The following is a 27,974-nucleotide window of genomic DNA, read 5'->3' as shown; positions in this document are numbered from 1 at the left end:
GGATTTTCCTCTTCTACTATGGCATTGAACAAACGGAGTGGTTCAGATTGTGTTTCAAATTCTACTACTCAGTGAGCTGCAGAGTTCTGAGTACTTTAAGTGTCATCTTCTTACCCACAGTTTATGTCCTTTTACTTTTCTCTGATTTTTAAGACTTTATTTAAGAAAAGGATTGAAGAACATTTGAAAAATAGTACTTTAAGTCACAAGTGATAAAAATAAGTTTTTTAGTCTTGTTATAATTAATATGTTTGTCATAAGCTAAGCACTGATTTTACTTTGGCTGGTTGTTGAGGGCTTGTGTTGGGGAGAGGAAAGGATTAGTTATTAATATGATCACATGATACTATAATATTTTATATTATTTTTAACCATAAATAAATTTTGTTGGTGGGGAAACTTATTTTTCAGGTTGAAGCACTCAATAAGTTAAAAACTTTAAATAGTTTAATCAAACTGAATGCAATGAAGCTAAACAGAGCCAAAGGGAAGGAGGCCATGCATACTTGTTTAAAACAGAATGCTTACCGGGAAGCCCTCTCTGACCTGCAGTCACCTCTGAATCCGTGTGTCATCCTCTCAGAACTCTAGTAAGTGACCATCTTTGCTGTGCTCAGTGACTTTTCCATAAAAATAGCAATGCAGAAAGAATTTCTGAGTGACTGCCTTGCAGGAGCAATAAGGCTAGCTGTTAGCTCCAGTAAGTACTGTATATTTAAAGAAGGAAACTCTTAAATTTCTCAGAGGTTATTTTTGTGTGTACTGGGACATATACCTACTAGCTAAACTTACCTGTGGGATCCATGAAAGTTATTACAAGGTATTTTCCTTTCAGTTGTATGTGATTACATTTGTTTTCTATGTTACTGGTTTCTAAGGGTTGAACATCCTATGTATGCAAAATGTTGGCAACCATCATAGATTATTAACTAAGTTATTTTCCTATTTCAAAATTAGATCTTAAATTGATTTGGAAAATTATTTCTCACTTTTTCATTCCCTTCAAAAGTAATAATAGAAAAGGAATGATGTGTATCCCCTTGTGTTAGGATTCAAAGTTGATCCCCCTGTAAGAAGTAATGAAGTTATAATATTCCTAATTTTAATCTAATGCTATGATCTGGTTGTTATTGACTATTTGTAATAACATAGAGGTAAGGAAGAATAGTAAAGAAAGAAAGGAAGAATTTTAAAGAAAGAAAGAAAGGAAAGAAGAAAGAAAAGGAAGAATTTTAAACGTAGGTAGTGAGAAGGGCAAATCTGGGTTTTCAGTCTAGCCCATCTGGCATCACTACAGGCCAACCAAAGCTGTCACCCCAGTTGCTTTTTTACCAAGAGGAAATGTTCTAGTTTTGACTTCTGCAGACCTGATTGGAACAGGTGAGGGTTTTCCCCAAGTCTAATACATCATGGCAAAATTTACAGTCTTGCCATTTCTTTAAATTGAAGTGGACTAATTTCCCCCTTGTTTGATTTCAGTGTTGAAAAATGTAAATACATGGATTCCAAAATGAAGCCTTTGTGGCTCGTGTACAACAACAAAGTTTTTGGTGAGGATTCAGTTGGAGTGATTTTTAAAAATGGTGATGGTATGTACTGAGATTTTTACAGTACCAAATTCCTTAGTATTTTTCATTTGTTGTCAGTTTGCTTTATCTGAAAAATGGTGTGTAAACATATAACAGATGCAAGCCCAGAGGTAGCTATCAATGGGCATAAGGTTGAATTTGGCGTGTCCTGTGAATCCCTTTTTTTTCCTCTTAGAAAATATCTTTACAGCTTACTTACATACACTGTTCTAATAAATCTTTTTTTCCTACAAAATACAAAGTCTGTCTAATTCTTTGGTAAGAAGCTTGTGAAGTACAGTATTTTCAGTAGTATATTCATACATTCTGTTTCAGTGACAGCAATTTTGATATCGCTGCCATAGTTTTATATTTTAATTAAAATGTCTTAATGACTCATATTTTTTGACAGGAAATGCCTCTGAGGTGATTACACCAACCAGACAGCCACCACTCATTAGTTGTTATGATTACAGATAAGTCACGTAAAATTCATTGCACTTCAGGTTCTTCATGGTCATAAGGATTATAGTATTTGTATGTTGGGTTTATTAAAAAGAATAAAAGGTACATTAGTAAATATGCTTACCATAATATGTGTGCTTACAACTATTTTAAAAAGAACTTGTAGTGTTTTGCTAGACATCTAATCCCACTTGATGATACGAATGTTACTATGTAAAGCAATACTTTCAAAGCCCTCTGTTACCTCAAAATTATCCTTGGATATGATAACAAATAAAATCAACTGTTACAATTCTGTAATCTATCATACCATACAATTCTTTATGTGATTTTTAAGAACTTCCTGTGCATCCCTAAACGCAACCAGGAAAGAAAAAAATCAGCAGTGTGAATTGTATAGATGTTGTAGATAGCCATTACTGTGTTATACAGTATTATGTCATCCATACAATCAGTATTGTAGCTTACACATGGTAAACAATTGAAAATTATTTTGTTTAAAGTAATCTCTACACTCAATGTGAGTTTGTGGGGCTCAAACTCATGACCCTGAGATCCAGAATCACATGTTCAACTGCCCGTGCCAGCCAGACACCCCTATTAAAAATATTACTTACCTTGGGGCACCTGGGTGGCTTAGTAAGTTGAACGTCTGACTCTTGGTTTTAGCTCAGGTCATGGTCCCAGGGTTGTGGGATCCAGCCCTGCATCACGCTTCACACCGAGGGTGTAGCCTGCTTGGGATTCTCTCTCTCCCTCTGCCCTGTTTGTGCGAGCGTGCATGCTCTCTCCCTCTCTCTCTCTCAAAAAAAAAAAATTTACCTTAATTTCTGAAATAGTGTTACAGGCACGTGCTAGCCAGCAAACCTAATATTTAACAAAATAAGTATACTCAACATTAAAGTTTTGGGAAAATATTAACACTATTGGTCATTGATTTTAGTTCTGTCTGAATTAGTAGTCTTGAATTAATGTTATTAGACATAACGTGGAAAGCATTTATAATAAAGCAGAGTATTCCCCCCTTAGATTTACGACAAGATATGTTGACACTCCAGATGTTGCGCTTGATGGATTTACTTTGGAAAGAAGCTGGTCTGGATCTTCGGTGAGATTTCTAGTGAATTTATTTTTGTCTCATGTTGTATTCCTTCCATAGTAAAATTGTAAAAATTTTTATTCCTTCCCTCCTGCTATTATTATTAACTGGTGTTCATGGTAATATTTATAGAACATTTTATAGTTCTATGGTATACTGTCAAATGCATTGTCTTACTGAAACCTCATCAGATATAAAACTGTGTATGTTACAGAGACTCCAGAAAGAAAGGTTTGCACTTTCAGTAAAGCCTAGACAGGCAGCAAAAGTCACACTCTAACCTATGGTTCTGAGGGTACTCTCAGGGAGGATGCACTGGTGGTCATGAGAATGACAAGGCCAGAGAATGGCCTGCCCCTCTTCTTAGCCTGGTAACACTGATTCCTCTACCTTCCCTAAAGGGAAGTGTTCAAGGGTGCTCCAGGGTTTTTAGCTTGTCACCATTATTAGAGGTAGACAGTAGAACAGGTTTATGGCAACAGAAAAAAGAAAACATAATGGATTTTAAAAGTTTAATCGGGAGCCTGGGTGGCTCAGTTAAGTGTCTGACTTCGGCCTGGGTCATGATCTCATGGTTTGTGGGTTCAAGCCCGCGTTGGGCTCTGTGCTGACAACTCAGAGCCTGGAGCCTGCTTCGGATTCTGTGTCTCCCTCTCTCTGTGCCCCTGCCCTCCTCATGCTTTGTCTCTCTCTGTCTCCCAAAAATAAGTAAATGTTGAAAAAAATTTTTTTAAGTTTAATCAATGTCAGATCTTCTTAGGTCAGGAGCAAATGAAGAGAATCACAAACAAAATGTTGATCATTTACCTAACAGTATAAGATTTGAATCTTGCAAACCTACAAAATTAAAAGTCAAGCCTCACATTGGGCCTAATATTCATAGTGAATAGAACAGAGGGATAATGATCCTAAATATTTAAAGAGCTCATAGAAATAAATATGGAGAGGGGCACCTGTCTGGCTCAGAAGAGAGTGTGACTTTTGATCTTGGGATCTTGAGTTTGAGCCCAATGTTGGGTGTAGAGATTATGTAAATAAATAAAACTTAAAAAAAAAAAAGAAATATGGAGAAAAAATGTGAAAAGGCTATTCATACAAGATATAAAATAAATATTAGTCATAATTATGTGAACACATCAATTCCAACATATAGGTACAAATACAACATACAATTCCAACATACAAGAACAGTTGGATACCACTGATTTCCTAGCCAAGATTTTGTTAAACGATAAAATAGCTTAAGATACGATTGAAGCAACAAAAACACGAGTATTCACATGTCTTTGTAAATTAATACTAACCTCTCTGTATCAAGTTTATTTATACCTCTAGTATTCCCAGAATTTACTTTAAAATTAGAAATTGGAAAGAGGGGCACATGTGTGGCTCAGTTGGTTAAGCATCTAACTCTTGATTTCCTGTCCTGCCTTCCCACATCTCAGAATTTACCTTTTCCTCTTTTACCTAATTCTTTATATTTTATTTCTGTAAATTGTGCACTCTTTCATACATGAAAGTATAGAAAATAATTTAAAATTTTTATGTGTTTTACTTTGGGATTTAATACATGTACATAATTTAGCAATTAAATGACAGATGTTAGTATGTCTCCAACTGACTTTTTTTTTTTCAATATATGAAATTTATTGTTAAATTGGTTTCCATACAACACCCAGTGCTCATCCCAAAAGGTGCCCTCCTCAATACCCATCACCCACCCTCCCCTCTCTCCCACCCCCCATCAACCCTCAGTTCTCAGTTTTTTTTCTTTTTCTTTTTTTTTTTTTTTTAACATTTATTTATTTTTTGAGACAGAGAGAGACAGAGCATGAACGGGGGAGGGTCAGAGAGAGGGAGACACAGAATCTGAAACAGGCTCCAGGCTCTGAGCTGTCAGCACAGAGCCCGACGTGGGGCTCGAACTCACGGACCGCGAGATCATGACCTGAGCCGAAGTTGGCCACTTAACCGACTGAGCCATCCAGGTGCCCCTGTTCTCAGTTTTTAAGAGTCTCTTATGCTTTGGCTCTCTCCCACTCTAACCTCTTTTTTTTTTTTTTCTTCCCCTCCCCCATGGGTTTCTGTTAAGTTTCTCAGGATCCACATAAGAGTGAAAACATATGGTATCTGTCTTTCTCTGTTGGCTTGTTTCACTTAGCATCACACTCTCCAGTTCCATCCACGTTGCTACAAAGGGCCATTTTTCATTCTTTCTCATTGCCACGTAGTACTCCATTGTGTATATAAACCACAATTTCTTTATCCATTCATCAGTTGATGGACATTTAGGCTGTTTCCATAATTTGGCTATTGTTGAGAGCGCTGCTATAAACATTGGGGTACAAGTGCCCCTATGCATCAGTACTCCTGAATCCCTTGGGTAAATTCCTAGCAGTGCTACTGCTGGGTCATAAGGTAGGTCTATTTTTAATTTTTTGTGGAACCTCCACACTGTTTTCCAGAGTGGCTGTACCAGTTTGCATTCCCACCAACAGTGCAAGAGGATTCCCGTTTCTCCACATCCTCGCCAGCATCTATAGTCTCCTGATTTGTTCATTTTGGTCACTCTGACTGGTGTGAGGTGATATCTGAATGTGGTTTTGATTTGTATTTCCCTGATAAGGAGCGACGTTGAGCATCTTTTCATGTGCCTGTTGGCCATCCGGATGTCTTCTTTAGAGAAGTGTCTATTCATGTTTTCTGCCCATTTCATCACTGGGTTATTTGTTTTTCGGGTGTGGAGTTTGTGAGATCATGGAGTGAGATCATTGGAGTTTGTGAGATCATGACCTGAGCCGAAGTCAGACACTTAACTGACTGAGCCACCCAGGTGCCCCGAGACATATGTATTTTCAACTTTACCACCATTGTCCAAATGGTTGTACCAGTGTTGTTTCCACCCAGAAGTATCTCCTTGCCAGTTAACTTGTTGATTTTTTGCAAATCTAATGGATATAACATGGTGTCTCCATAGAACTTTAATTTGCATTTCTTTTATTAATATTTTGGTTCAGTATTGTTTTCATTGTTGAAAAGTACTGTGTTTTCCATTGCTATAAATTACCTAGGTTCCTTAGGGGTTTATACTTTTTAGTACATTATTTAAAAAAAATATTTTTCTCTGTGCAATTATTTGCAAGGATATTCTTCTATAGTTTATTTTGCAAATTTTATTTGCAAAGTTAGTGTGCTTTCCCCTCTTCCCTCTCTGCAAAGATTTGGTTCTGGTGTTGATTTTGGAGTCTAGGTCTTTTTGATTACTGATTTTTCTTATTGATTATTGGACTTACCAGATTTTTTTCCCCTCTTGAGTCACTCTAGAGGTTAAGAATTGTCTAGTTGATCAGTATTTTCCATTTACTGTCATACATTTTTTAGAATAGCCTTTTATTATTTATTTATTTATTTATTTATTTATTTATTTATTTATTTAACGTTTATTTTGAGAGAGAGAGAGAGAGAGAGAGAGTATACACACAAGCATGGGAGTAGTGGGGAGACAGAGAGAGAATCTCCAGCAAGCTCTGTGCTGTCAGTGCAGAGCCTGATGGGGAGCTTTATCCTATGAACTGTGCAATCATGACCTGAGCCGAAATCAAGAGTCAGACGTTTAACTGACTGAGCCACCAAGGTACCCCAAGACTATTCTTTCTTCAGTAAGTTGTCTTGGCACTCTTGTCATGCATCAACTGACTATAAATGTGAGGGTTTTTACCTAAACTCTAAATTCTTTTTCATTGGTTTACATGTTTGTTTTTATGCACATTCTTGATTCCTGTGCTTTGTATTAAGTTTTGAAATTTAGAAGTGAGTCCTCCAACTTCTGTTCATTCTCTTTATTTATCTGGGAAATCTTAATTTCTCCTTTGTTTTTGAAGAATACTTTCACTGGAATTTGAATTCTCTGTTTTCAGTCTTTCACCACATTTTAACATGTCCTCCCACTGCTTTCATGCCTCCAAGATTTCTGATGAGAAATTATTTAATTTGGCAGGGGGTGAGGGGAATCCCTGTAAGGGATTGGTCACATCTCTCTTATTATTTTCAAGATACTGGCTTTTTATTTTTTCCTTAATGTTTATTTTTGAGAGAGAGAGAGAGAGAGAGCATGAACAGGGGAGGGGCAGAGAGAGAAGGAGACACAGAATCTGAAGCAGGCTCCAGGTTCTGAGCTGTCAGCACAGAGCCCGACATGGGGCTTGAACTCACAAACTGTGAAATCATGACCCTGAGCCGAAGTTGGACACTTAACTGACTGAGCCACCAAGGTGCCCCAGTGTTTTGGGTTTTGTTTTAATGTTTATTTATTTTATTTTGACAGAGAGAGAACACACACATGTGAACTGTGGGAGGGCAGAGAGAGGGAGAAGGAGAGAGAAAATCCTAAGCAGGCTCCGTGCTGTCAGCACAGAGCCCGATGTGGGGCTTAATCTCACAAACCATGAGATCATGACCTGAGCCGAAATCACGAGTCGGACGCTTAAGCGAATGAGCCACTCAAGTACCCCTCAAGATTCTGTTATTTGAATCTTGACAGTTTGGTTATAATATATTTAGTCCTTCTTGGAGTTTATTTGACTTTGAATTCATTGAGCCTCTTGGATATGTAGATTATTGTTTTTCACTAAATTTCAGAAGTTTTTAGCTTTTTTCATATACCTTTTTGCCTTTTTTCTCTCTGTACAACCATTATGTACTTGCTGGTTGTGTTAATTTTTCATTATTTTCCTTTTGTTCCTCTGATTGGATACTTGATCTATCTTAAAGTTTGCGGATTTTTTCTCACTGCTGCTCAAATCTGCTATTACGTCTGTCTAGTGAATTTTATATTTCAGTTCTCCTTTTCAACTCCAGAATTTTTATTTGGGTAATTTAAATTTGTTTCATTTGTTTCTTTTTTAAAAAACTTAAAAAAATATTTATTTATTTTTGAGAGGCAGAGCGGGGGAGGGGCAGAGAGAAAGGAGACAGAGATTCTGAAGCAGGCTCCAGGCTCTGAGCTGTCGGCACAGAGCCTGACGCAGGGCTGGAACTGAGGAACCATGAGATCATGACCTGAGCTGAAGTTGGATGCTTAACTGACTAAGCCACCCAAGCACCCCTAAATAATTTGTTTCTTAATAATAGAGACTATATGATCATAATTCATCATTCTCAGGCTTTCCTTTCCTTTAGTTCTTTAGACATGATTTCTTTTAGTTCTTTGAATATACTTAAAATAAGTGTTTTTACGTTTTTGTCTAGGGGCACCTGGTATTCTGACCTGTTACTTTTTACAAATATGCTGTCAGTCTGAATGGTATTTTTTTACCCCAGTGCAGAAAACAAATTTCTCTTAGCCTTTGGTTTCTGCAGTTTTACTATAGTTTGTTAGTGTATGGATTTCTTTTTATCTTTTCTCCCCTATTCTCAGTGTATCTCTACAATTAGCGAAAATACAGCTTGTTTTAGTTCCTATAAAACTCTCACAGTCTTCTGCAGCTTTAATAGAGGTGTGTTGGATTTTCCTGTTTTGTCCTGCATGTCTCTTGACCTGTCTTACCTATTTCCCACTTTTATGTGCCATTCTTTGTAGTTTCTTGTTTACTGTCTTTCCAGTTCACTAAATTTCTCTTCTGCATTGTCCAGTTTCATTTCCTTGTGTAGTTAATAATGTTTGGTTTTGAATTCATTGTTAGTGTCGACTGTGTTTTCTCTGAGGGGTCCTTTGCTCCCTAGGGTATGAAAGTACCCTCCCAAAATGAGTTTGTGCTTAATTTCTACTGTTCCCCAAGGTCTTTACACACAATCAGTCGGTTTTTATTTTAACTCTTAGCCTTCATGCTCTCATATTTCATAGATAGTTTATACTTGGATCTCTGAGAATGTAGGAAAGCTTGAGTTTCTGCATTTTCATGAAAGTTCCCCTCCTCCCCCCATCTAGTGCGCAAGGTAGATGGCAGACTTTCATGCCACATCTTCTGGTCAGTGAGCAGACATTTTCTAGTTCCCTTTTCATACACTTGACAGCGCTAGCGCTTTCAGATCCCCAGCTTTGTTTAGGATTGCAGGTCTAGATCCTGTCTCTTATGGGCCCAAGGCCATAGCTGTCTTCTCATGGACATTAAATTGTCAACCAAGTTAGTAGTTTGCTCAGCCAGTGCTATGAATAGTTTCTGGGACCCAGGGTTCTCCTTTTCTTTCTTTATTTACCATAACTATTTATAAAACCTTTTGACTTTATCTGTAATTTTTATGTGTTTTAGAATCTACAGCAACTTAGTCTACAAGTTTGTTGGAAATAGTTATACTTGACATTGACTTTATTCTTATAAGTATTTCCTGATTAAGTTTTGAAATTTGAATTGTTTTCTTCATAACTAAATATATTTTAGGGTTTTTAAACTTAAGACACTTGTGGGGCGCCTGCATGGCTCAGTTGGTTAGGCATCTGACTCTTGGTTTTGGCTCAGATCAGGATCTCACAGTTCCTGGGTTCGAGTCCCACATCAGGCTCTGTGCTGACAGCATGGAGCCTGCTTGGGATATTCTCTCTCTCTCTCTCTCTCTCTCTCTCTCTCTCTCTCTCTCTTCTCTCTCTCTCTCTCTCTCTCTCCCCCCCTCCCTTCCTCCCTCCCTCCCTCCTCTCTTCTCTCTACCCTCCCCCACTCATGCTGTCTCTGTCTCTCTCCAAATAAATAAATACATTTTAAAAATTAAAAAAAAAAAAATCCTTGCTAAACCAGGCATAGTATTAGGTTCTTCACCTATGTAATGTCATGTAAGTTAAAAATACTCTATGAGGTGGTATTATTCTTTTTTAGCAGATGAGGAAAATTAAGACTAAAGGGATTTTTTTAATTTAATTTAATTTTTTTATTTTTTTAAGAGAGGGCACAAGTGGGGGAGAGGGGCAGAGGGAGAGAGAGAATCTTAAGCAGGCTCCACCCTTAGGTCTCTATCCCACAACTGTGGGATCATGACCTGAGCTGAAATCAAGAGTCAGTCCCTTGAGTCAAGTCACTTGAGCCACCAGGTGCCCCAAGGCTCAAGGGATTTTAAACAATTTGTCAAATGTTACAAAAATATTAATTGAAGGAGCCAAGTTCATATCCAGGTCTATCAGACTGTACACTTGATGTTATTTCTTCATTTTACCAGTCTAAGCAAGAAAACAGTCATGGGAAGACATGTTTAGTAGTAACCCTTTGTTTATCACAGTGTTGTGGTGCCCCAAATAGTAATTTTCCATTGATTTGAGGTTTTATTTCTTTAAAGAAAGCAAGAGTTTTCTAGTCTTGGATCCTTGCAGGATAAACTTTTTAGTGCTGTTGAAGTAGAAAGAGCAATTTGCTGTTGGTGTTTTTCCTTTTATGGGACTTACAGATATGATTGGAATAAGGGAGTGAGATTATAATGTATCTAAAAAGGACCATTTGAGCACTATAAGTGACAGACTTTTGCTTTTATTTTTTTTTAATTTTTTTAAAATTTTTTTTTAACATTTATTTATTTTTGAGACAGAGAGACAGAGCATGAACGGGGGAGGGGCAGAGAGAGAGGGAGACACAGAATCGGAAGCAGGCTCTAGGCTCTGAGCCGTCAGCCCAGAGCCTGACGTGGGGCTCGAACTCACGGACCGCAAGATCGTGACCTGAGCTGAAGTCGGATGCTCAACCGACTGAGCCACCCAGGCGCCCCAGACTTTTGCTTTTAAATTAGGAGGAATTTATAATATAATGGTGTAAAAAAATAGAATTAGTTTTGCATAGGTATCAAGTTTTTTAGTCAACCACATACATGTAAGAAATACTGGATGGATAAGAGGAATGGGTGGTTGTGAATTCTGCCTGAGGAACATAAACCCAGAGGGTCTGGTCTACACTGTCCCCCAGCCCACCCCCTACTTTTTGTATATAAAGTTGTATTGGCACAGCCACAGCCCATTTGTTTACATACCGTCTTGTGGCTGCTTTTATACTGTAACTGCAGAATTGAGTAGTGACCTGATAGTCTGTAATATTTACTCTCCGGCTTAATCTCCAAAAGTTTGCTGACCCTTCCTATAAAGTAAACTGCCGCAGGGGTGCCTGGGTGGCTCAGTCAGTTAAGTGGCCGACTTCGGCTCAGGTCATGATCTCGCGGTCCGTGAGTTCGAGCCCTGCGTCGGGTTCTGTGCTGACAGCTCAGAGCCTGGAGCCTGTTTCAGATTCTGTGTCTCCCTCTCTCTGACCCTCCCCCGTTCATGCTCTGTCTCTCTCTGTCTCAAAAATAAATAAACGTAAAAAAAAAAAAATTTTTTTTTTTTTAATAAAAAAAATAAACTGTCGCAAAAATGATTTTATCATTTTATCAAATGATTTGATGCCAGGCCAGATCCAAGGACTCAGAGAAGGTCCTGCAGGAACAGCCAAGAGGGTCCCTGGTTTCACACAGGATAGAAATTATTTGGGAGCCAGCAGGAGGTGGAAGAATTTTTTGAAGATAAAGGGAGAGCAGATACAGATGAACCGTCTGGAACACTGGGAAAGGAAAGGAGCATGAGTATGGTTTTATCTGAGGTGTGGGGGTTTTTATTGGGGACAGTCGTGTGGTGTACATGTCCTATCAGGCGTCCAGGAACCAGGTAGAACAAGGGCAGAGGCCAGGTATCTATCAGAGTCACTTGTTTCTTGAAACCAGTGGTCTTGGCATTGAGATGCCTAGCGCCAGTGGTTTCGATATTACTAATTTTGCTGGAAGACTCCAAAGATACCATTCTTTGTCCCTTACGAGGAGGACACGCATTAAGGCATATGTAGGGCCGGGGTGCAGGTCCTAGTAAGAAGAGAAGCAGGAAAAAAAGCAAAGGGAACAAAAGAGCTTTTTCTTTCGCGAGTCCCTTTGGTTTCCCTGTCTCCCTTCCATTGCCTTAATTAAAAATTCCCAACCAAGTTCTTTTCTCTTTGCTGTTTTATTTTACCCATTCTATTCAACTGTAAAATACATATAGCATCAAATGAAATTCATTGTGTGACCTCAGGCCAAGGGAGGAAACCACATGTGGGAGTGCTAGAAATAAACCTAGTGTCTCTCTTATGGGAAGCAACAAGTATCTAACAAGAAAAAGGAACTTGTCTGTCCAGGGAGATCTCTGCTGACTTTTTGTACTCTGACCCCATGTTTTTAAAATATGTGGAACTTTAATTCTTTAGGGTTCATTTCCAAATGAATACCATTTTCTCACCAAACTTTTTTTACTCTTTCTATAAATATGCGTGCTTCACTGTTCCCATTGTTTGTTTTCTTTTGGCCAGCTGTTCAGGTTAAGCTGGGTCACATAGCACACACTCTTGTAAATTCAATCTCAAATCTTCAGGTACCTTCTATGCTGTATTACTTTGACCAGAATAGTTTAGTATTTGTAACAGTGCCATGTTAGCATGAATGAAAGTGCCTATTTCTCATTTTCATTTTTCTCTGATGTCCCAAAGATACTCTTGATATTTTTCATACTAAATTAGAACATCTGTAAACCTATCAGTATGTTAGAACACTCTGACCTCCTCAGTCACCAAATAATAGGTATTCAGCCTCTTCTGTCAAGTCTCCTAGGTTGTCTGTATGTAAATCTGTTTGGCCTTCGGTAGATTTCATAGTCTTCTACCACCCCCTGAATTTTGGACAGTTGTCTTCATTGTGACTTTACATCTGAGTTACATTAATGGGATTTACTTCCCTTTTAAGAGTGCTAATCAACACTTCTGTAATGACACTGGTAATAGCAGTCTTGGAAGGATTAGGGAAGAATATGGAAACGATGCAAACATTAGGTAAAGGAATTACACTTTCCTCTTTTGGAGGCAAGGGGCTAAGTCACCACTCAAATTGGGTCAATATGTCAGAGTCAAGGCCCAAGAAAACTTTCTACATACTCATTAAGAGTAGGGTTATGGGGCTGCCATCCCCTCAGCTGTAGAATTTATATTTTAATTATTGATTAGTGGAAAGATAACAAAGTGCTCCTTGGATCAGAGAGTCTGAGAAAGGAAGGGAAACATTACCAGTTGTTCTTATGGCCTTTATAAAGTTGAGTGCAAAACAGGCCTATGTAAGATGATCAGGGCTCTAAGAGTTTGTCCCCAGCCTGACTTCTGTCAAACTGTCTGTCTGACAAGGATGTTTTTTCCTTCCCATTGTGAGAGTTTCATCCTCAAGACACTGAATGCTTTTATCATTGCACGCTTTTGAAGAGGAAGTTGTTGGATTTTTGCCCAGTTTGGCTTCAAGTGAGGTGGGAGGAGAAGCAGGAAAGTGAGCCAAAGTGCAGTTAAACCAACAGTGTTTGCCTCACATGTGTTGTGTCATGATAAGAATAGGGGTGTTGGGAAAGCTTCTATGCTCCAAGCTACTTTGCTTATCGAAAGGTAACTTTTTAAAAGGAAACAAAAATAAAAACAAAAACAAAACAAAGCAAAAACAGATGAAAAGCAGTCTGTTGGTATATCACACTGCCAGCATGTAGTTTCGTGATTCTGTTCCCGACCTTACTTTGTTAGAACTAAGAAAGTGCTTAGAAGAGGCATAAAATAATTGAATTCTTGGTTGTATCAAAATTTAGGGACTGTTTATTAAAATCGGCTCTTTTATCTGATTATTAGACACAGTAACACATTCATACATTCTCTGACACACACACACACACACACACACACACACACACACACACCCCTCTTTCTTAAAGTCCTTCAAAGCTTTCTGAGTGTCTTTAGCAGAATGACAGAAGTTCTTACATGGCCTATAGGGCCCTGCATAGTCTTTCCAACACTGATGGTTTCTGGTTCTCACCTTGCCTTTGCACTCCTCCTTGTATTTTCCTCTAGCTGTGCTGTCCTTCCTACTCATCAAGATGCTGCTTAACTCTCGACATGTTCTCATAGCAATTCTCATTCAGAGATCACATGCACATTGTGCATTTGTGCCTTGTCTGCTCAGTGAGAGCAAGGACTGCTTTTTTTTTTTTTTTTTTTTTTTTTTTTGCTCCTTTTTGTGTCACCAGCAGCAAACAATGCTTGGTACTTAGCTGTACCCATATATTAATTGAGTCCATGAATTTCATCCATTGCATTTTCTCTAGTCACCTTTTATTTGAACTTCCCAAGGTATCACATTCCATTTTGGAGTCGTTGTAATGGTAATACAGTTTTTACAAAACTGGAGAAGATGTTTACAGCCAAAAGAAGAAAAGGATAATGTTAATATGTAAAGATGTCCTATGTATCACTAATGAAAATATTTAAAACCCTAATAAATAGGGAAAGAATGTAAATACTCAGTTCACAAAAGAAATTATTTTTAAATGACTAAAAGAGGTGCACCTGGGTGGTTCCGTTGGTTAAGTGTCTGACTCTTGATTTCTCCTCAGGTCATGATCTCACAGTTCACGAGATTGAGCCCTGCATAGGGCTCTGTGCTGACAATGCAGAGCCTGCTTGAGATTCTCTCTCTCCCTCTCTCTGTCTCTCCCCCACTCATGCACGTGCTCACTCTCTTAAATAAACAAACATTTTTTAAACAATGGCTAAAAGAGACCTGAGAAAATGTTTATTTTCATTAGGGATCATATAAATGAAATTCAAAGCAAAGTGCTACCTATCGATTTAGCAAAAATTATTTTAACAAGAACAGCTCAAGAGGGCTGTTACACGGTCAGTGATTCTAGAGACTGTGTTAAGTTATAAAGAGAGTTTTAGAGCCACACAGACTTGTTTTAGATCTTAGACTTAGTTAAATATGTGACCTTTTCCAAGTTACTTTTGTTTCTCATTTGTAAACTTGAGATCTTACCTTACAAGGATTTTTATTATTAAATTTGTCTATTCATTCAAAAATATTTAAGGGCGCCTGGGTGACTCATTCTGTTGAGCGTCTGATTTCGGCTCAGGTCATGATCTCACAGCTTGTGAGTTCAAGGCCCACAATGGGCTCTGTGCTGACAGCTCAGGGCCTGGAGCCTGCTTCAGGTTCTGTGTCTCCCTCTCTCTCTCTCTCTGCCCCTCCCCTGCTTCTCTCTCTCAAAAATAAACATTAAAAATTTTTTTTTTAATTTATTGTCTACTTTGTGCTAGGCACATTCTCAGGCACTGGGGATATAGCAGGGAACAAAACATCCCTGCCTGGTAGAACTTTCATCCTAGTGGTAGAGAGAGAGACTGTAAGCAAACACATAAATAAAATGTGCAAGATGTTTGGATTGTGTTGAAGGCTAAAGAGGAAATAAAGTGGGGAAGAGATAGTAAGTATTATGTCACAGACAGTGTCACAGTTTCAGATAGGATGATCAGGAATTTCTCACTGAGACAGTAACATTTCAGCAAAGGTGTCAAAGAGGGTCATGTAGATGTCTTGGGTAAAGAAGTAAATCATGTAGAAGTCTTAGGGAAAGATGTGCTAGGCAGAGAAAATAACACATGTAAAGGAATGAGGGAATATTATGCCTGATCTGCTTGAGGAATAGCAAAGAAGCTGGTGTAGTAGGGATAAAGTGAGCAAGAGGGAGGATACTAGGAGAGGTGAAGTGGGACCAGATTGAAGGCTGGCTTTGTGAACTAGGCAAACATGTCGGCTTTCACCCTAAGGTGGGAAGCCTTTGCAGAAATTAACATGGAGTGACATAATATGCATACTTTTAAAATGGATTAGTGATGGGTATTGAAGAGGGCATCTTTTGGGATGAGCACTGGGTGTTGTATGGAAACCAATTTGACAATAAATTTCATATATTGAAAAATAGGTAAAATAAAATGGATTATATTGCTGTTGCATTTTTTTTTTAATGTTTATTCATTTTTGAGAGACAGAAAGTGAGAGAGTGCACGAGTTGGGGAGTGCCTGAGAGAGAGGGAGATGCAGAATTTGAAGCAGGCTCCATGCTCTGAGCTGTCAGCATAGAGCCTGATGCAGGGCTGGAACTCATAAACCACGAGATCATGACCTGAGCTGATGTCAGACTGATTCAGACTTAACCGACTGAGCCACCCAGGCACCCCTGTATTGCTGTTGCATTTAAAACAGACTATGATGTGGAAGCAGACTAATAAGGAAACTTGAATAATTGAGTAAGGGTTGATAGTGGCTTGGTCTATGGTAGAAGCAGAAGGAAGAGTGGAGGCAGAGAAGTACTTTACACATTTTCAAGACAGGTAAATGCTGGGCATGAGATGAAGAGTCAAAGTTGACCTTAAGGTTGTGGGTTTGAACAACTAGAAGGATGGAGTTGCCATTCATTAAGCAAGGTAATGTGTAAAGTGCCTAGCCCACTGCGTGGCCCCTATTTGTTATGTGCTCCATAAAGGGTGATTCCTTTCACCAAAATTTAGAGTAAAAACGAAAGACTTTTTTTTTAAGGTTTAAAAAATTTATGTAAGTAATCTCTACACCCCACATGGAACTAGAACTCATGACCCTGAGATCAAGAGTTGCACTCTTAGGACTGAGTCAGCCAGGTGCCCCAAAAACCTTTTTCTGATATGCTTCTGTCCATCTACATAAAAAAGTAGAATATTTCACCAGAATAACTAGATAACAAATTATACATGTAGCTAGTACATTGGCGTTCTAGTAAATTACTCCATTTGTTGGCCAAGAGATTTACTCCCTAACAGAATATAGAACTTGTATTTTTCCATATGACAATAATAGAAAAATGGCAAAGGTATCAATAGTAATAAAACTTTTAAAAACATCAAAGAAGAAACTTCCTCTATTAATGTTTCATTTTATGGATAACATACACATGTGACTATGCCCATTTTTTTCCCTTTCAGGATGCTGCCTTATGGCTGTTTAGCAACAGGAGACCGCTCTGGCCTCATCGAAGTTGTGAGCACCTCTGAAACAATTGCTGACATTCAGCTGAACAGTAGCAATGTGGCTGCAGCAGCGGCCTTCAACAAAGATGCCCTTCTGAACTGGCTTAAAGAATACAACTCTGGGTCAGTTTGTTTATCATTCTTCTGAACAAACAAACAGCCAAACAAATCACTATTCTTCCAAGTAGAATCAGCAGTGTCCTAGAGGAAATGGTAGTGTTATTTATTGCTTTATTTCAGGTTAGATCAGTGACAAATAGGCCTTCCTAAAGTCTTCCTAAAGATGGTTAGCATTAAATTCTACTTTATCTAGATCACATTTCAAAGCCTTGTAGTAGTTACAATCTAAGAATTTACCATTTTTTAAAATAATTTTTTTAAATGTGTCAACTTCTGTAATTACGTGAATGTATGTATGAACTTAGGTAAGTTTTCAGAGGATTTTTACAATAGAAGTAAATGAGTTTGTAGACTGTGATCTCTCCAAATTAAAAAATACAATGCTAGGAATTGTGTTATTAATGGTTACTGTGTTAGAAAAGTCCTGATCATAGGCAATTAAGGAATTTCACAGTGAGGGAAAACACTATAAATATTTTTGGCTAAAGACTTCAAAGGTGGACTTACATTTCATCATTGGCAAAATCCAAGGACTGGTATGTGAGAATTAGTTTTCAGATTTTGATCTTAAAACCTTGTCTCTAAAGGATCTGTATTACTAACTTCTAATTTGAGTCAGTGACTTGAACTGTTGAAAATTTAATAGTTAACTTTTCAATATGGAATTCTAGTGTTAGGTCAAACTGACCAAAAAAGGTTCAAATGCCCAGCATCATTGAGCAAAGCTGATGGTGACCTTGTATAATTACAGATATGAAGCTACTCCCAAGCCCAGGGAAACACAGCAGTTTGAATGGCTTAGGTCCATTATCTGGTTCCTGCTGATTCTTCTCTGCCCTGCTCCTGCAGTGATCACCCTCCATCTCTCGGCTGATCCAGCATGTTTGGCTCATAGGGTTTTGGCAGCTCTGTGTTCCCTTTCTATTCACAATTAAAAAGGAAACAGAAGTGTGAATTGGGTCTCATCTCACACTTTTAGAGACTGAAAACCTTCGTTGCTTCTTTTTTTCTCTCTCTCTCTCTCTCTCGTATTCAGGGATGACCTAGACCGAGCCATTGAAGAGTTTACCTTGTCCTGTGCCGGCTACTGTGTAGCTTCTTATGTCCTTGGGATTGGTGATAGACATAGTGACAACATCATGGTCAAGAAAACCGGCCAGGTGAGCTGCTCCCCAGAGTCTGCCAGGGGCCTTGGTGATGCTGTTACATACAGCACAGTCTCTTGTGAAATTCAGGCAGGTTCTTTGGTGATTCTGGGAGGCATGTCTTTGTGCTTTCCTTTATTTCTCCATCCTTTATTTCACATACCATCTGCTTCATATATTCATTGGTGTATTTGCTCAAAGTTAGGTGATAAGCCTTTAATGTTTGAAAAGTCAATTGCAGTTATTCAGAATGACCCTATTCTTTCAATATAAGATCTGGGGAAGAATTAGTGATAAGGACATAGGACACTAAGCCCCTCCCCCCCCCCCCCCAAAAAAAAACTTTGCCAAGGAAAAATATGGGCAAAAAAGAAAATGTAGTCATAGTATATACCATTGCCACATGCCTTAGCTTTGAAATGTATTTATATAGCCTGAAACTGTGATATAATATGCCTCATTGTATAGCATTGCATCAGCACAGAGTACTAAATCTTTACCTTCCATCATAAAAATAGTAATTCAAAATTAGGAAGTAAAAAATAAGAGTAAACAAACATACCATTTTTGAAAATGGAAGAAAATCACATGAAAGATTGGAGAGAAGTTACCTCCAAGTGGTAGCACTCAAGGTGTTGAGGAGTTGGTGGGGCAAGAATGTACTCTCTTTTTTGTTTTTGTATGTAAAAATATTGACTGAAATAGTTTAATGTGTGGAACTATTTGACTTTTTAAAATCAGACATGTTTATTATTTGGGCGTATTTTCCTTTTTAAAGATTTGTGTTTCCCACTGAGTAAATGTAGTTTAATATTAGGTCCAGGTTGTTATTAAGAATAAAAGATCTATGCATGTTAGAAACATTCTTCCCATGTGACCTCTTGCTTTTGAAAAGAGAGAAGGGCTCGTGAACATTTTATAATAATTGTTAAATCACTGTTGTATACCTGAAACTAATACAGTACTATTTATCAACTATATGTCAATGAAAAGAGAGAGAAAAGAGAGGGAAACTATACATCAAGAAAAGTTGAGGATCAGTGTAGTATTGGGGGTCTAGGACTGCTGAGATCTTGCCTTTCTATTTGGAACCACAGAAATTAAATCCCATTTGTTTCCCAGCTCTTCCACATTGACTTTGGACATATTCTTGGAAATTTCAAGTCTAAATTTGGCATTAAAAGGGAACGAGTGCCTTTTATTCTTACCTATGATTTCATTCATGTGATTCAACAAGGAAAAACAGGAAACACAGAAAAATTTGGCCGGTGAGTATTGCCCTCATGTCATGGATAAACATCTGACATTTTCTCATCTGACTAGCTAGACTAGCATTTCTTAGCTGAGATATATTTAGTTCAGGGAAACAGACTGCTACCTGGGAGGCTTTGGGGGAATTTGCCTGTCAGATCCATGTTCTGGTGTAGAGAGGGGAAATAGAATCTAGAAATTTGAAATAAGCTACTATGTTTTATTCTAAGAGTATACCACTTTTTACCTGTCTTAGAGAATTTTCTGAAACTGTTAAGACATTTCATAGTAAGATGCTGAGAGAGGCAGCCATTTTGCTCTCATTCTAAGGGAGCCAGGGCTCAGGACTTTGTAATCTCTGGTCTAGTCCTCACTACTTGTATGTTTCTTCTTGTCTTCGTTTCTTCACCTTAAAATAGGGACGTAGGGCGCCTGGGTGGCTTAGTCAGTTAAGTGTCCAACTCTTGATTTTGGCTCAGGTCATGATCTCACAGTCATGAGATTGAGCCCCACGTTGGGCTCCATGCTGTCAGCGGATTCTCTCTCCCGCTCTGCACCTCTCTCTCTCTCTCTCTCTGTCTCTCACTCACAAAAATATAAATAAATAAAATAGAGACAAAAATAAATTTTAGGGCTATTATGATAAAGTTATATGATATGACCAACTCATACTATATGCTTGCCAAATGATTGCTATTATTTCTATTTCTGCCTGAGTTTCTGCAGAATATATATCTGGGTTCATTTTTCTTTTTGGCAAAATTAGGGAGATAGCATCGGATGATTCTCTTGAATAATTGTCTTTAAAAGGAGAGGGGGGAAAGGCAAGATGATAGGGAGGTGTAGTGCAAAAAGCATTGATACTGACTTGGGGAAAATCAAACTAGTCTCTGGAGTTAGACTATAAATCTGGAGTCTAGAAATATGTTCAGAAATCCTCACAGGTTATAATTACCATTTGTTTTGTAACAGCTTTTAGGTCTCAGAATTAAAAAGCACAGAGTAAATGTTATATAGCCTTTTATTAGAATTTCAATTTAGTTGGGTTTTTGAAAAGATATGTGTGATTTTAGACATTCTATGTAAATTTTATTCTTGGGCCAATTTTCAAAGCGTTTTAAAAATCAGAAATGAACCTTTAGTTCAGTAGAAAACTTCTAGCTGTTATGGAAAGTCTAGATATGTCTGTCTTGTTTTCCTTTGTGAAATTTGCTCTCTCTCCTCTAACATCATGTTCTTGTGATTTGTTGTATCAACTCAAGTTTCCGCCAGTGTTGTGAGGATGCATATCTGATTTTACGACGTCACGGGAATCTCTTCATCACTCTTTTTGCACTGATGTTGACTGCAGGGCTTCCTGAGCTCACATCAATCAAGGATATACAGTATCTTAAGGTACAAAACCCTTTTCTTTGTATATTGGAGTTTGTAGGCATGAAGCTCAGCTGTACCTGCCTATTTCATTCACATGTTCAAAGGGAATGGAACAGAGCCATTTCCTGTGAAACTGTTCCTGCCCAGGAGTGGTAGTGACAAGAAGCTGAGTAATTCTCTTGTGAGAACGTGAAGCACACAGCTTCGTGATGGCTGGGGAGGCATGGCCGAGATTTCAACATTTGCATGTCGCTATGGAGGATGTATACGATCAGATTTTTTCCTTTCATTTTTAGGACTCTCTTGCCTTAGGAAAGAGTGAAGAAGAAGCGCTTAAGCAATTTAAGCAAAAATTTGATGAGGCACTCAGGGAAAGCTGGACTACTAAAGTGAACTGGATGGCCCACACAGTTCGGAAAGACTACAGATCTTAATGATCAGCCTTTGCTCCTAATGTATTTGTTGGTTTTGTTTAGTTTTCATTTTGCACTTGCACTAAATTGAACATGACCCTGCCGGAGATGTTTTAAAGGGAATGAAATCCTAGAACTCATTTAAATTAAGAACAAGGCATCCCACAGAACCTAATCTGCACAGTTCCTGATGACCACCCTCTGCTTCATTGAATGCTTCCAAGATTCATCATGAAAACTCTCAACATTATGGATAATCATTTCCTGCTGACTTTGCACGCCGAGGAATGCTACTAGAGATTGTTTTCTGTCGTCGTCGTCTTCTTCTTCTTCTTCTTCTTCTTCTTCTTCTTCTTCTTCTTCTTTTTTTTTTTAAAGTATTTGGTACTTTTCCAGAAAGGTGTAAATACTTCTTTTTGTATTGTGACCAAGTGTTATCAGTCAGCCAACTTATCCACTCCTGGGCACTGGTAGTTGTTCTTATTTTCCAAATGAAGCTTAAAAGAAAGGTATCTTTCTTCCCCTTTTAAATTGTGTAAACTACAAATTATAACATAATTTGAAATTATGTTGTTTTTTTTTTCAAAAGAAATCTCTAAATCTATGGAAACATTAATTCTTTTGTTGATATTTATCTACCAGGACAGCATCATTTCTAGCAGGCTTGCTGAAGACCTGCTGGTGAGGCAAATATAATATATATGTTGCATATATATTTATAAAATTTCTAGTGGGAGTTCTATATAAAAAGACATTTCTTTGGTTTTTTTTTCAGTCTGTGTTTTAAAGTTTTACAAAAAGAAGAGCTTTTTCCTAAGTTACTTTTTTTAGTTAACTATGTGATCCAGTTCTTCCAGTTGCTTCTGTAATGAGGCACATAGTACTTTCAGTTTTTACATGGTATCTATGAAAGAGTTCATTTCATAGAGCATAATACTTGAGCAAATGCATCCAAGACAGAAAGCAAATGAAAAGGAAACTATTTATGGAATCATCTCCACACCTAAAATTCAGTATTTTAGTAAAATGCCAGCTGTTCTTACTGTATTTATTAAAACTTGTAATAATGTGATTTTTTCAAGGATATTAGCTCAAATTGAAATGGTTTCATGCCACATGGAATTCTTTAATTTATTTGTTGAGGTACCATATCTTTAGGGTGCTAGATGGCAAATAATGTTAATATGTGCAATAAGAACTACTGGTTTGAATGTGTAAATGGATGCTCTTTCTGAGTACTGGCAATATCCATCAAAACTACTGCTTTTTCTCCAAAGACTTTTGGGAGCTCTCAATCCTCAGTGACATGAGAAAGAGAACTGATTATTTGCCCTGTGACTGAGTTTTCTATAGGAATTTTATTAAAGATTGTTTAATTTTGTTGTCCTCCTTCATGTTCTCAGTCAAATAAATGGGTGAGCTGGTTTCAGCTGCTCTTGGGATTTGTGGGCTGCTTCTTTATGGACAGCACAGGCCTTTAGATCTTGGCACTGGGACTCTAAGAAATGGCCAAGTTAAGGGACAAATCAATCTGAGGAATAGGCTGAGGCTCATGGTCTCTTCTCTGACTTCTACCTCTGCTTCCCAGCCCCAACAGGCAGTGTGGGAAGCCTCTTGGACCGTAGTTGGTGCCTGAGGCTCATCAAGTTTCCATACCTTTGTGAGGTACCCTGAGGTTGGGGAGAATGCCTGTTCAGTTACTCAGTACCCAAGCCAAGGCCAGACTGTGGCCACTTTGTAGCTCTCTTCCGTGGGGCAGATGTTCAGGGGAAGTCATAGTTTCTTAGAAATAAGTCAGCCGAGGATGGAGATTGACCTCTAAACTGACCATTCAGGGCTGGTCCAAACTCAGTGAGAGTTCCAGGAATAGGACTGTGAAGGATAGATTTGTTCAAGGCTCTTTGTCCGGTAGCAGTCTACCAATACATGCACTAGGTCGCAGGTCAGGAGTTTGGAGACTGGTGAATGTTGCCAGCTGGAAGTGGGCCCCACTGCTTCCAGAGGGGTCTCCTCACCCTACACGGAACCTTGGTTTAAAAAATACATATATTCACAATGAATGTGAATGTCAAGAGTAAGAAAGAGAAATAAACAGTCCTGCGTGTGAGCCCAGGATGACTCTGTACTCCCCCTCCACCATCTCTGCCATAAGCCCCTCAAAGATAGCCAGGACACTATGACACAGTAGCCCTCTGTATCTGCCAACCACTCATAACAGGTGCTCCCCACATACTTCCTGAATTGCATATTTCTGATTCTCAGGGGCTCTGTCAGAGCCAGAGAGGGGAGGTGGAAGGCAGAGGATAGCTAACCAAGAAGTCTGGGCTGCAGGGTCAGCTTGTTGCATGGGGTCTCGTTACCCATTACCTTGCCTGTTTAGTGCTCTGGTCAACAATAAATCTTAGCCCAAAACTTTTGGCTCCTTGTCTTTTGGTCCTTCCCCAAGTTTATCCAAGACATTGCTTTACCCTATACATTTCCATACTTGAGGGCAGCATCTGTGTCTGCCTGGGTCTGGGAAGACAAAGGATGGCTTTGTTGAACAGGTAATTTCGGAGTATTAACCTAGTATATCTATAGGCAGACTCTGGGCTGTAGAGACCAATACTTGGAATCCAGCTCTGCCTCTGTGACCCTTGAGTAAGGTATTTTATTTCTCAGGGTTTGAGCTTCCTAGTGTGTAAAATGGGACTGATAATAACTGCCCCACTCACTCCTGTATGGTGGTGAGAGGCTAGGTTAAGACGGTGAATGGGAACGTATGCTGAGTCCCAATTTAGAGGCAAACTCATTTCTTTCCCTGCTTCTACTACTTGAAGGCCACTAAAGGGAGGAATCTCAGAGAAGGAAAGCCCCTTCCAGAGCTCTATCCCTGTCTCCTGACTGAGGAAGTCCTTCAGTGTATTCTCAGTTCTGCCTTGTCCAGCCCATGGCCCTGACTCTCAGCACCAGACCTGCCAGGCAGCCTGTAATGCAGAGGTCACTTGTCTGTAGAAGAAGGACTGTGGGAAGGAGAGCAGGGAGGTACCTGCCATGTGACCCTGACTGGGGGGGGTGGGCAGCTTTTAAAAAGAAGGGGGCAAGGGCTGAGGTCTCTTGGATCAGAGGGCGTCTGAGCTGAGTCTTCAAGGACAGACAGAAGCTAGGTGAAGGGGCGATAGGTGAGACTAAGCAGGAAGGTACAGCATGTTGTAAAGTCCTGGGTGGGCGGAAAAACAGGATGCACTAACAGGCTCAGTAGTTGTTTTTTTGCCCCTGCCTCTTCTCCTTCCTCCGCTCCAGAATGCTGCACTTGTCCAGCTCCAGCTGGGATCTAAACAACAGTCATGTCATCCTGGAGCCTCTTCCTCTTTCAGTATCTGTGGCAGTTTTATCCCCTTGTCTGATGATTGGAAAAGTATCCGATATCACCGTCTGGTTTATTCCTGCTCTAAAATGTGTAACTAATGGATTTTTGGAACTCACTTTTAACCCACTTTTAATAAAGCCCAGGTTTACCACTCAGAAAAGTCTGCCCTTTGAAACTCCCTACTTTTCTGTATCTTTTTTTAGTGTGAGAAATGGCACATAAAGTATATAAAGCAATAAGGCATATAAATAGCATTAGCATATTCTAGAGCAGACACCCAGATAGCCATCAGATAGGTCAAGAAGGAACACTACCAACACTTCAGAATCCCTACCAGTCCCCCTTCTTGGTCAGGACCCCCTCCTCTCTGCCAAGGTAATCACTGTCTCTTCTTTGAGGGCAATCATCTTATTTCCTTACTTTACAGTTATGCAGCCTACTTAGTGGGTTGGGCTTCTTTTGCTCAACATTATGTTTTGAAGATTCAGCCAAGTGGTTGCATAATTCATTATCACTGTACAACATTCCATCTTCGAGGTATCCTATAATTTATAAATCTTTTCTACTGTTGGGACACATACAGGTGGTTTCTAGTTTGAGGCTATTACAATTAAATAATGCTGCTATGATAATTACAGTTTATCTACTGATTCATGGATGTATATATTTCAATGTATATACTTAAGATTAAAATTAATTGGTCATAGGATTATGCCTATCTTTATTTTGACTAAGTAATGCTAAATAAGTGGTGTGCCAACTTTATTCTTCCTCCAGTACTTAATTCTTATTGTTCCATATTCTCACCAGTACCCAGTTAGCCAATATTTTTAAAATTTTAGCCATTCTAATGTGTGAGGTGAAGTAATTTGCATTCCTTGATTGGTAATGAGATTAAATTGCTTTTTCATATTTTTGTTCATTGGGTTTTCTCCTTTGTGAAGTACCTGCTTAATTCCTTTGTCCATTTATTAATTTTAGATACCTACCATTTGAGTTCTTGTTTGTTTTAATGAGTTTTTTTTTTTTAATTTTGCTTTTTGTTTTTTGTTATGTGAAATTCTGTGTGTGTTTCATATGCAAGCCTCTTGTCGGTCACATGTTGAAAATTTCTTTGCCACTCAGCATGTGACTTTCTCATTCTCAATGTTTCTTCTCATAGCTATGATCTTAATTTTAATGTAAAATTTATTTCCCCTTATGATTGATATCCCTTGTACAGGTTTTTCCCTCCTGTAAGGCCATGAAGATATTCTCCTGGATTATCCTCTAAAAACTTTTTTAAAACCTATTCCGTTCAGGTCTATAATGTATCTGAGATTGCTTTTTGTATATAGCATGAAGTGTTTTTCTTATATGGGCACCAAGTTGCCCTAGTTTCTTTTATTGGGATCCTTTCCCCACTGTTCTATAGATCCACTTTTGTCATAACCCAAGTGTCCATATATGCAGGAGATATTACTGGACTCTAGAAGATACCCAGTAGATTTCATCTCCCTCTTTTTATTTTTTTAAACTTATTTATCATATTCATACATAGCATGTGGTGTGAGCTAGGCATGCATCTAAACTGTATGTGTTTAATCTTTGTAACAACCTCCATATGGGTACACGTGTTCTTCCCTGCTTTACAGATGAGAAAACTGAGGCACAGAAAATTAGGTGATTTCACCATAGTCACAAAGTAGGAGCCAGTATTCAGACTCAGAGACTCTTTCTTAAGTATCCATGCTTTTTCCTCACAGTTATCAATGATGCCTCAATTCATATTTCAGAATCTGCTTGAGATCTACAAAAAGAAACCTGTGGAAATTTTGAATGGCATTGCATTAAATTGTAGATTAGCTTGAGGCAAATTCACATCTTTCAGAATATTGACTCTTCCAATCTATGACAATGGAGTATCCTTCATTTAGATCCTCTTTAATTTATGTCCACGATGATTTATACTTTTCTATGTAGTCTTATATATCTTTTGTTAGATTTCTGGGTAAGTGATTTTAAGTTTCATTGTTGCTAATCAATAGCAGTGGTTTTCCACATGGGGTCCCCTGACTAGAAGTGTTCACATTGCCTGGGAGCTGCTTACAACTACAAATTCTTGAGGACTTCCCTTCCCTCCACAAGACCTGCTGAATCAGAACCTCTGGAGACTGGAGATGGAATCCAGCAACCTGTATTATATTTATTGAGAGAGAGAGAGAGAGAGAGAGAGAGAGAGAGAGAGAGAGAGGAGAGAGAGGAGGGGCAAAAAGGTGAGAGAGAATCCCAAGCAGATTCCACACTGTTAGCACAGAGCCCAACCCAGGGCTCGGTCTCACAAATTGTGGGACCATGACCTGAGCCGAAATCAAGAGTCCGATCGATGCTTAACCAACTGAGCCACCCATGCACCACCAGGCAACCTGTATTTCAGTAAAGCTTTTAACAAGTTTTGGAGCAATCAGTAGACATACAATTGATGTTTGCATTTAGCAGACATACTAAACATTCTTATTAATTCTATTTGTAGAACTTACTTTGAGTTTGCATATATGTCCTGCAAATAAAGTTTTATTTCTTCCTTTCAATTCCCTTCAACATTTTTTCTTTTTCTTGACCTTCTGCACTGTTTAGAAATTGCCATAAAATGTTGAACAGAAGCAATATTCACTCTTTTTACTGATCTCAAAGGGAAAGATTTTTTTTTAAGTTTTTTTTTTTTTTTACATTTATTTATTTTTCAGAGACAGACAGAGCACAAGTGGGGGAGGGGCAGAGAGAGAGGGAGACACAGAATCCGAAGCAGGCTCCAGGCTCTGAGCTGTCAGCACAGAGCCCGATGCGGGACTTGAACTCACTGACTTGAGAGATGATGACCTGAGCCGAAGTCGGATGCTCAACTGACTGAGCGACCCAGGCGCCCCAAAGGGAAAGATTTCAATATTCAGTATGGTTTATGCTCTGGAATCTGGATCTTTTACCAGATTAATGAAGCGTGCTTCAATTCCCAAGGGATTTTTTTTTTAAAATCATGAAAGGATGCTGAGTTTAATTATTTTCCTGCATTTTGCTAAGGTTTTTCTCATTTGGTAAGTTATATCAATTGATATCCACATTAAAAAAATTTTTTTTTAATTTTTATTTATTTTTGAGACAGAGAGAGACAGAGCATGAACGGGGGAGGGTCAGAGAGAGAGGAAGACACAGAATCTGAAGCAGGCTTCAGGCTCTAAGCTGTCAGCACAGAGCCCAACGCGGGGCTTGAAATCACAGACCGTGAGATCATGACCTGAGCCGAAGTTGGACGCCCAACCGACTGAGCCAGGCACCCCGATTTCCACATTTTAAACTGAAGTTTACATTCCTAGAATGAGCC

At 38.7% G+C, this 27,974-nt stretch overlaps 1 protein-coding gene across 3 annotated transcripts in view; it reads left to right on the top strand.

Annotated features, from left to right (window-relative positions):
- PIK3CB (phosphatidylinositol-4,5-bisphosphate 3-kinase catalytic subunit beta) overlaps positions 1-25,538 on the top strand; it is a 186,342-nt gene extending 160,804 nt beyond the window's left edge. For all 3 annotated transcript variants that reach the window (XM_047874706.1, XM_047874708.1, XM_047874707.1), the window contains 8 exons: positions 412-590; positions 1,480-1,589; positions 3,063-3,141; positions 16,920-17,087; positions 18,121-18,244; positions 19,352-19,497; positions 20,743-20,875; positions 21,151-25,538. In XM_047874706.1, the coding sequence (XP_047730662.1) occupies positions 412-590; positions 1,480-1,589; positions 3,063-3,141; positions 16,920-17,087; positions 18,121-18,244; positions 19,352-19,497; positions 20,743-20,875; positions 21,151-21,288 (1,077 nt within the window). In that variant the 3' untranslated portion in view covers positions 21,289-25,538. The remainder of the gene's footprint in view (positions 1-411; positions 591-1,479; positions 1,590-3,062; positions 3,142-16,919; positions 17,088-18,120; positions 18,245-19,351; positions 19,498-20,742; positions 20,876-21,150) is intronic.
- The last annotated feature ends 2,436 nt before the right edge of the window (positions 25,539-27,974 follow it).

Source organism: Prionailurus viverrinus, chromosome C2, assembly GCF_022837055.1.
Source record: "Prionailurus viverrinus isolate Anna chromosome C2, UM_Priviv_1.0, whole genome shotgun sequence".
Classification (NCBI taxonomy): domain Eukaryota; kingdom Metazoa; phylum Chordata; class Mammalia; order Carnivora; family Felidae; genus Prionailurus; species Prionailurus viverrinus.
Note: the sequence above shows the minus strand (reverse complement) of the source record. Positions and strands in the feature narration are given on the sequence as shown.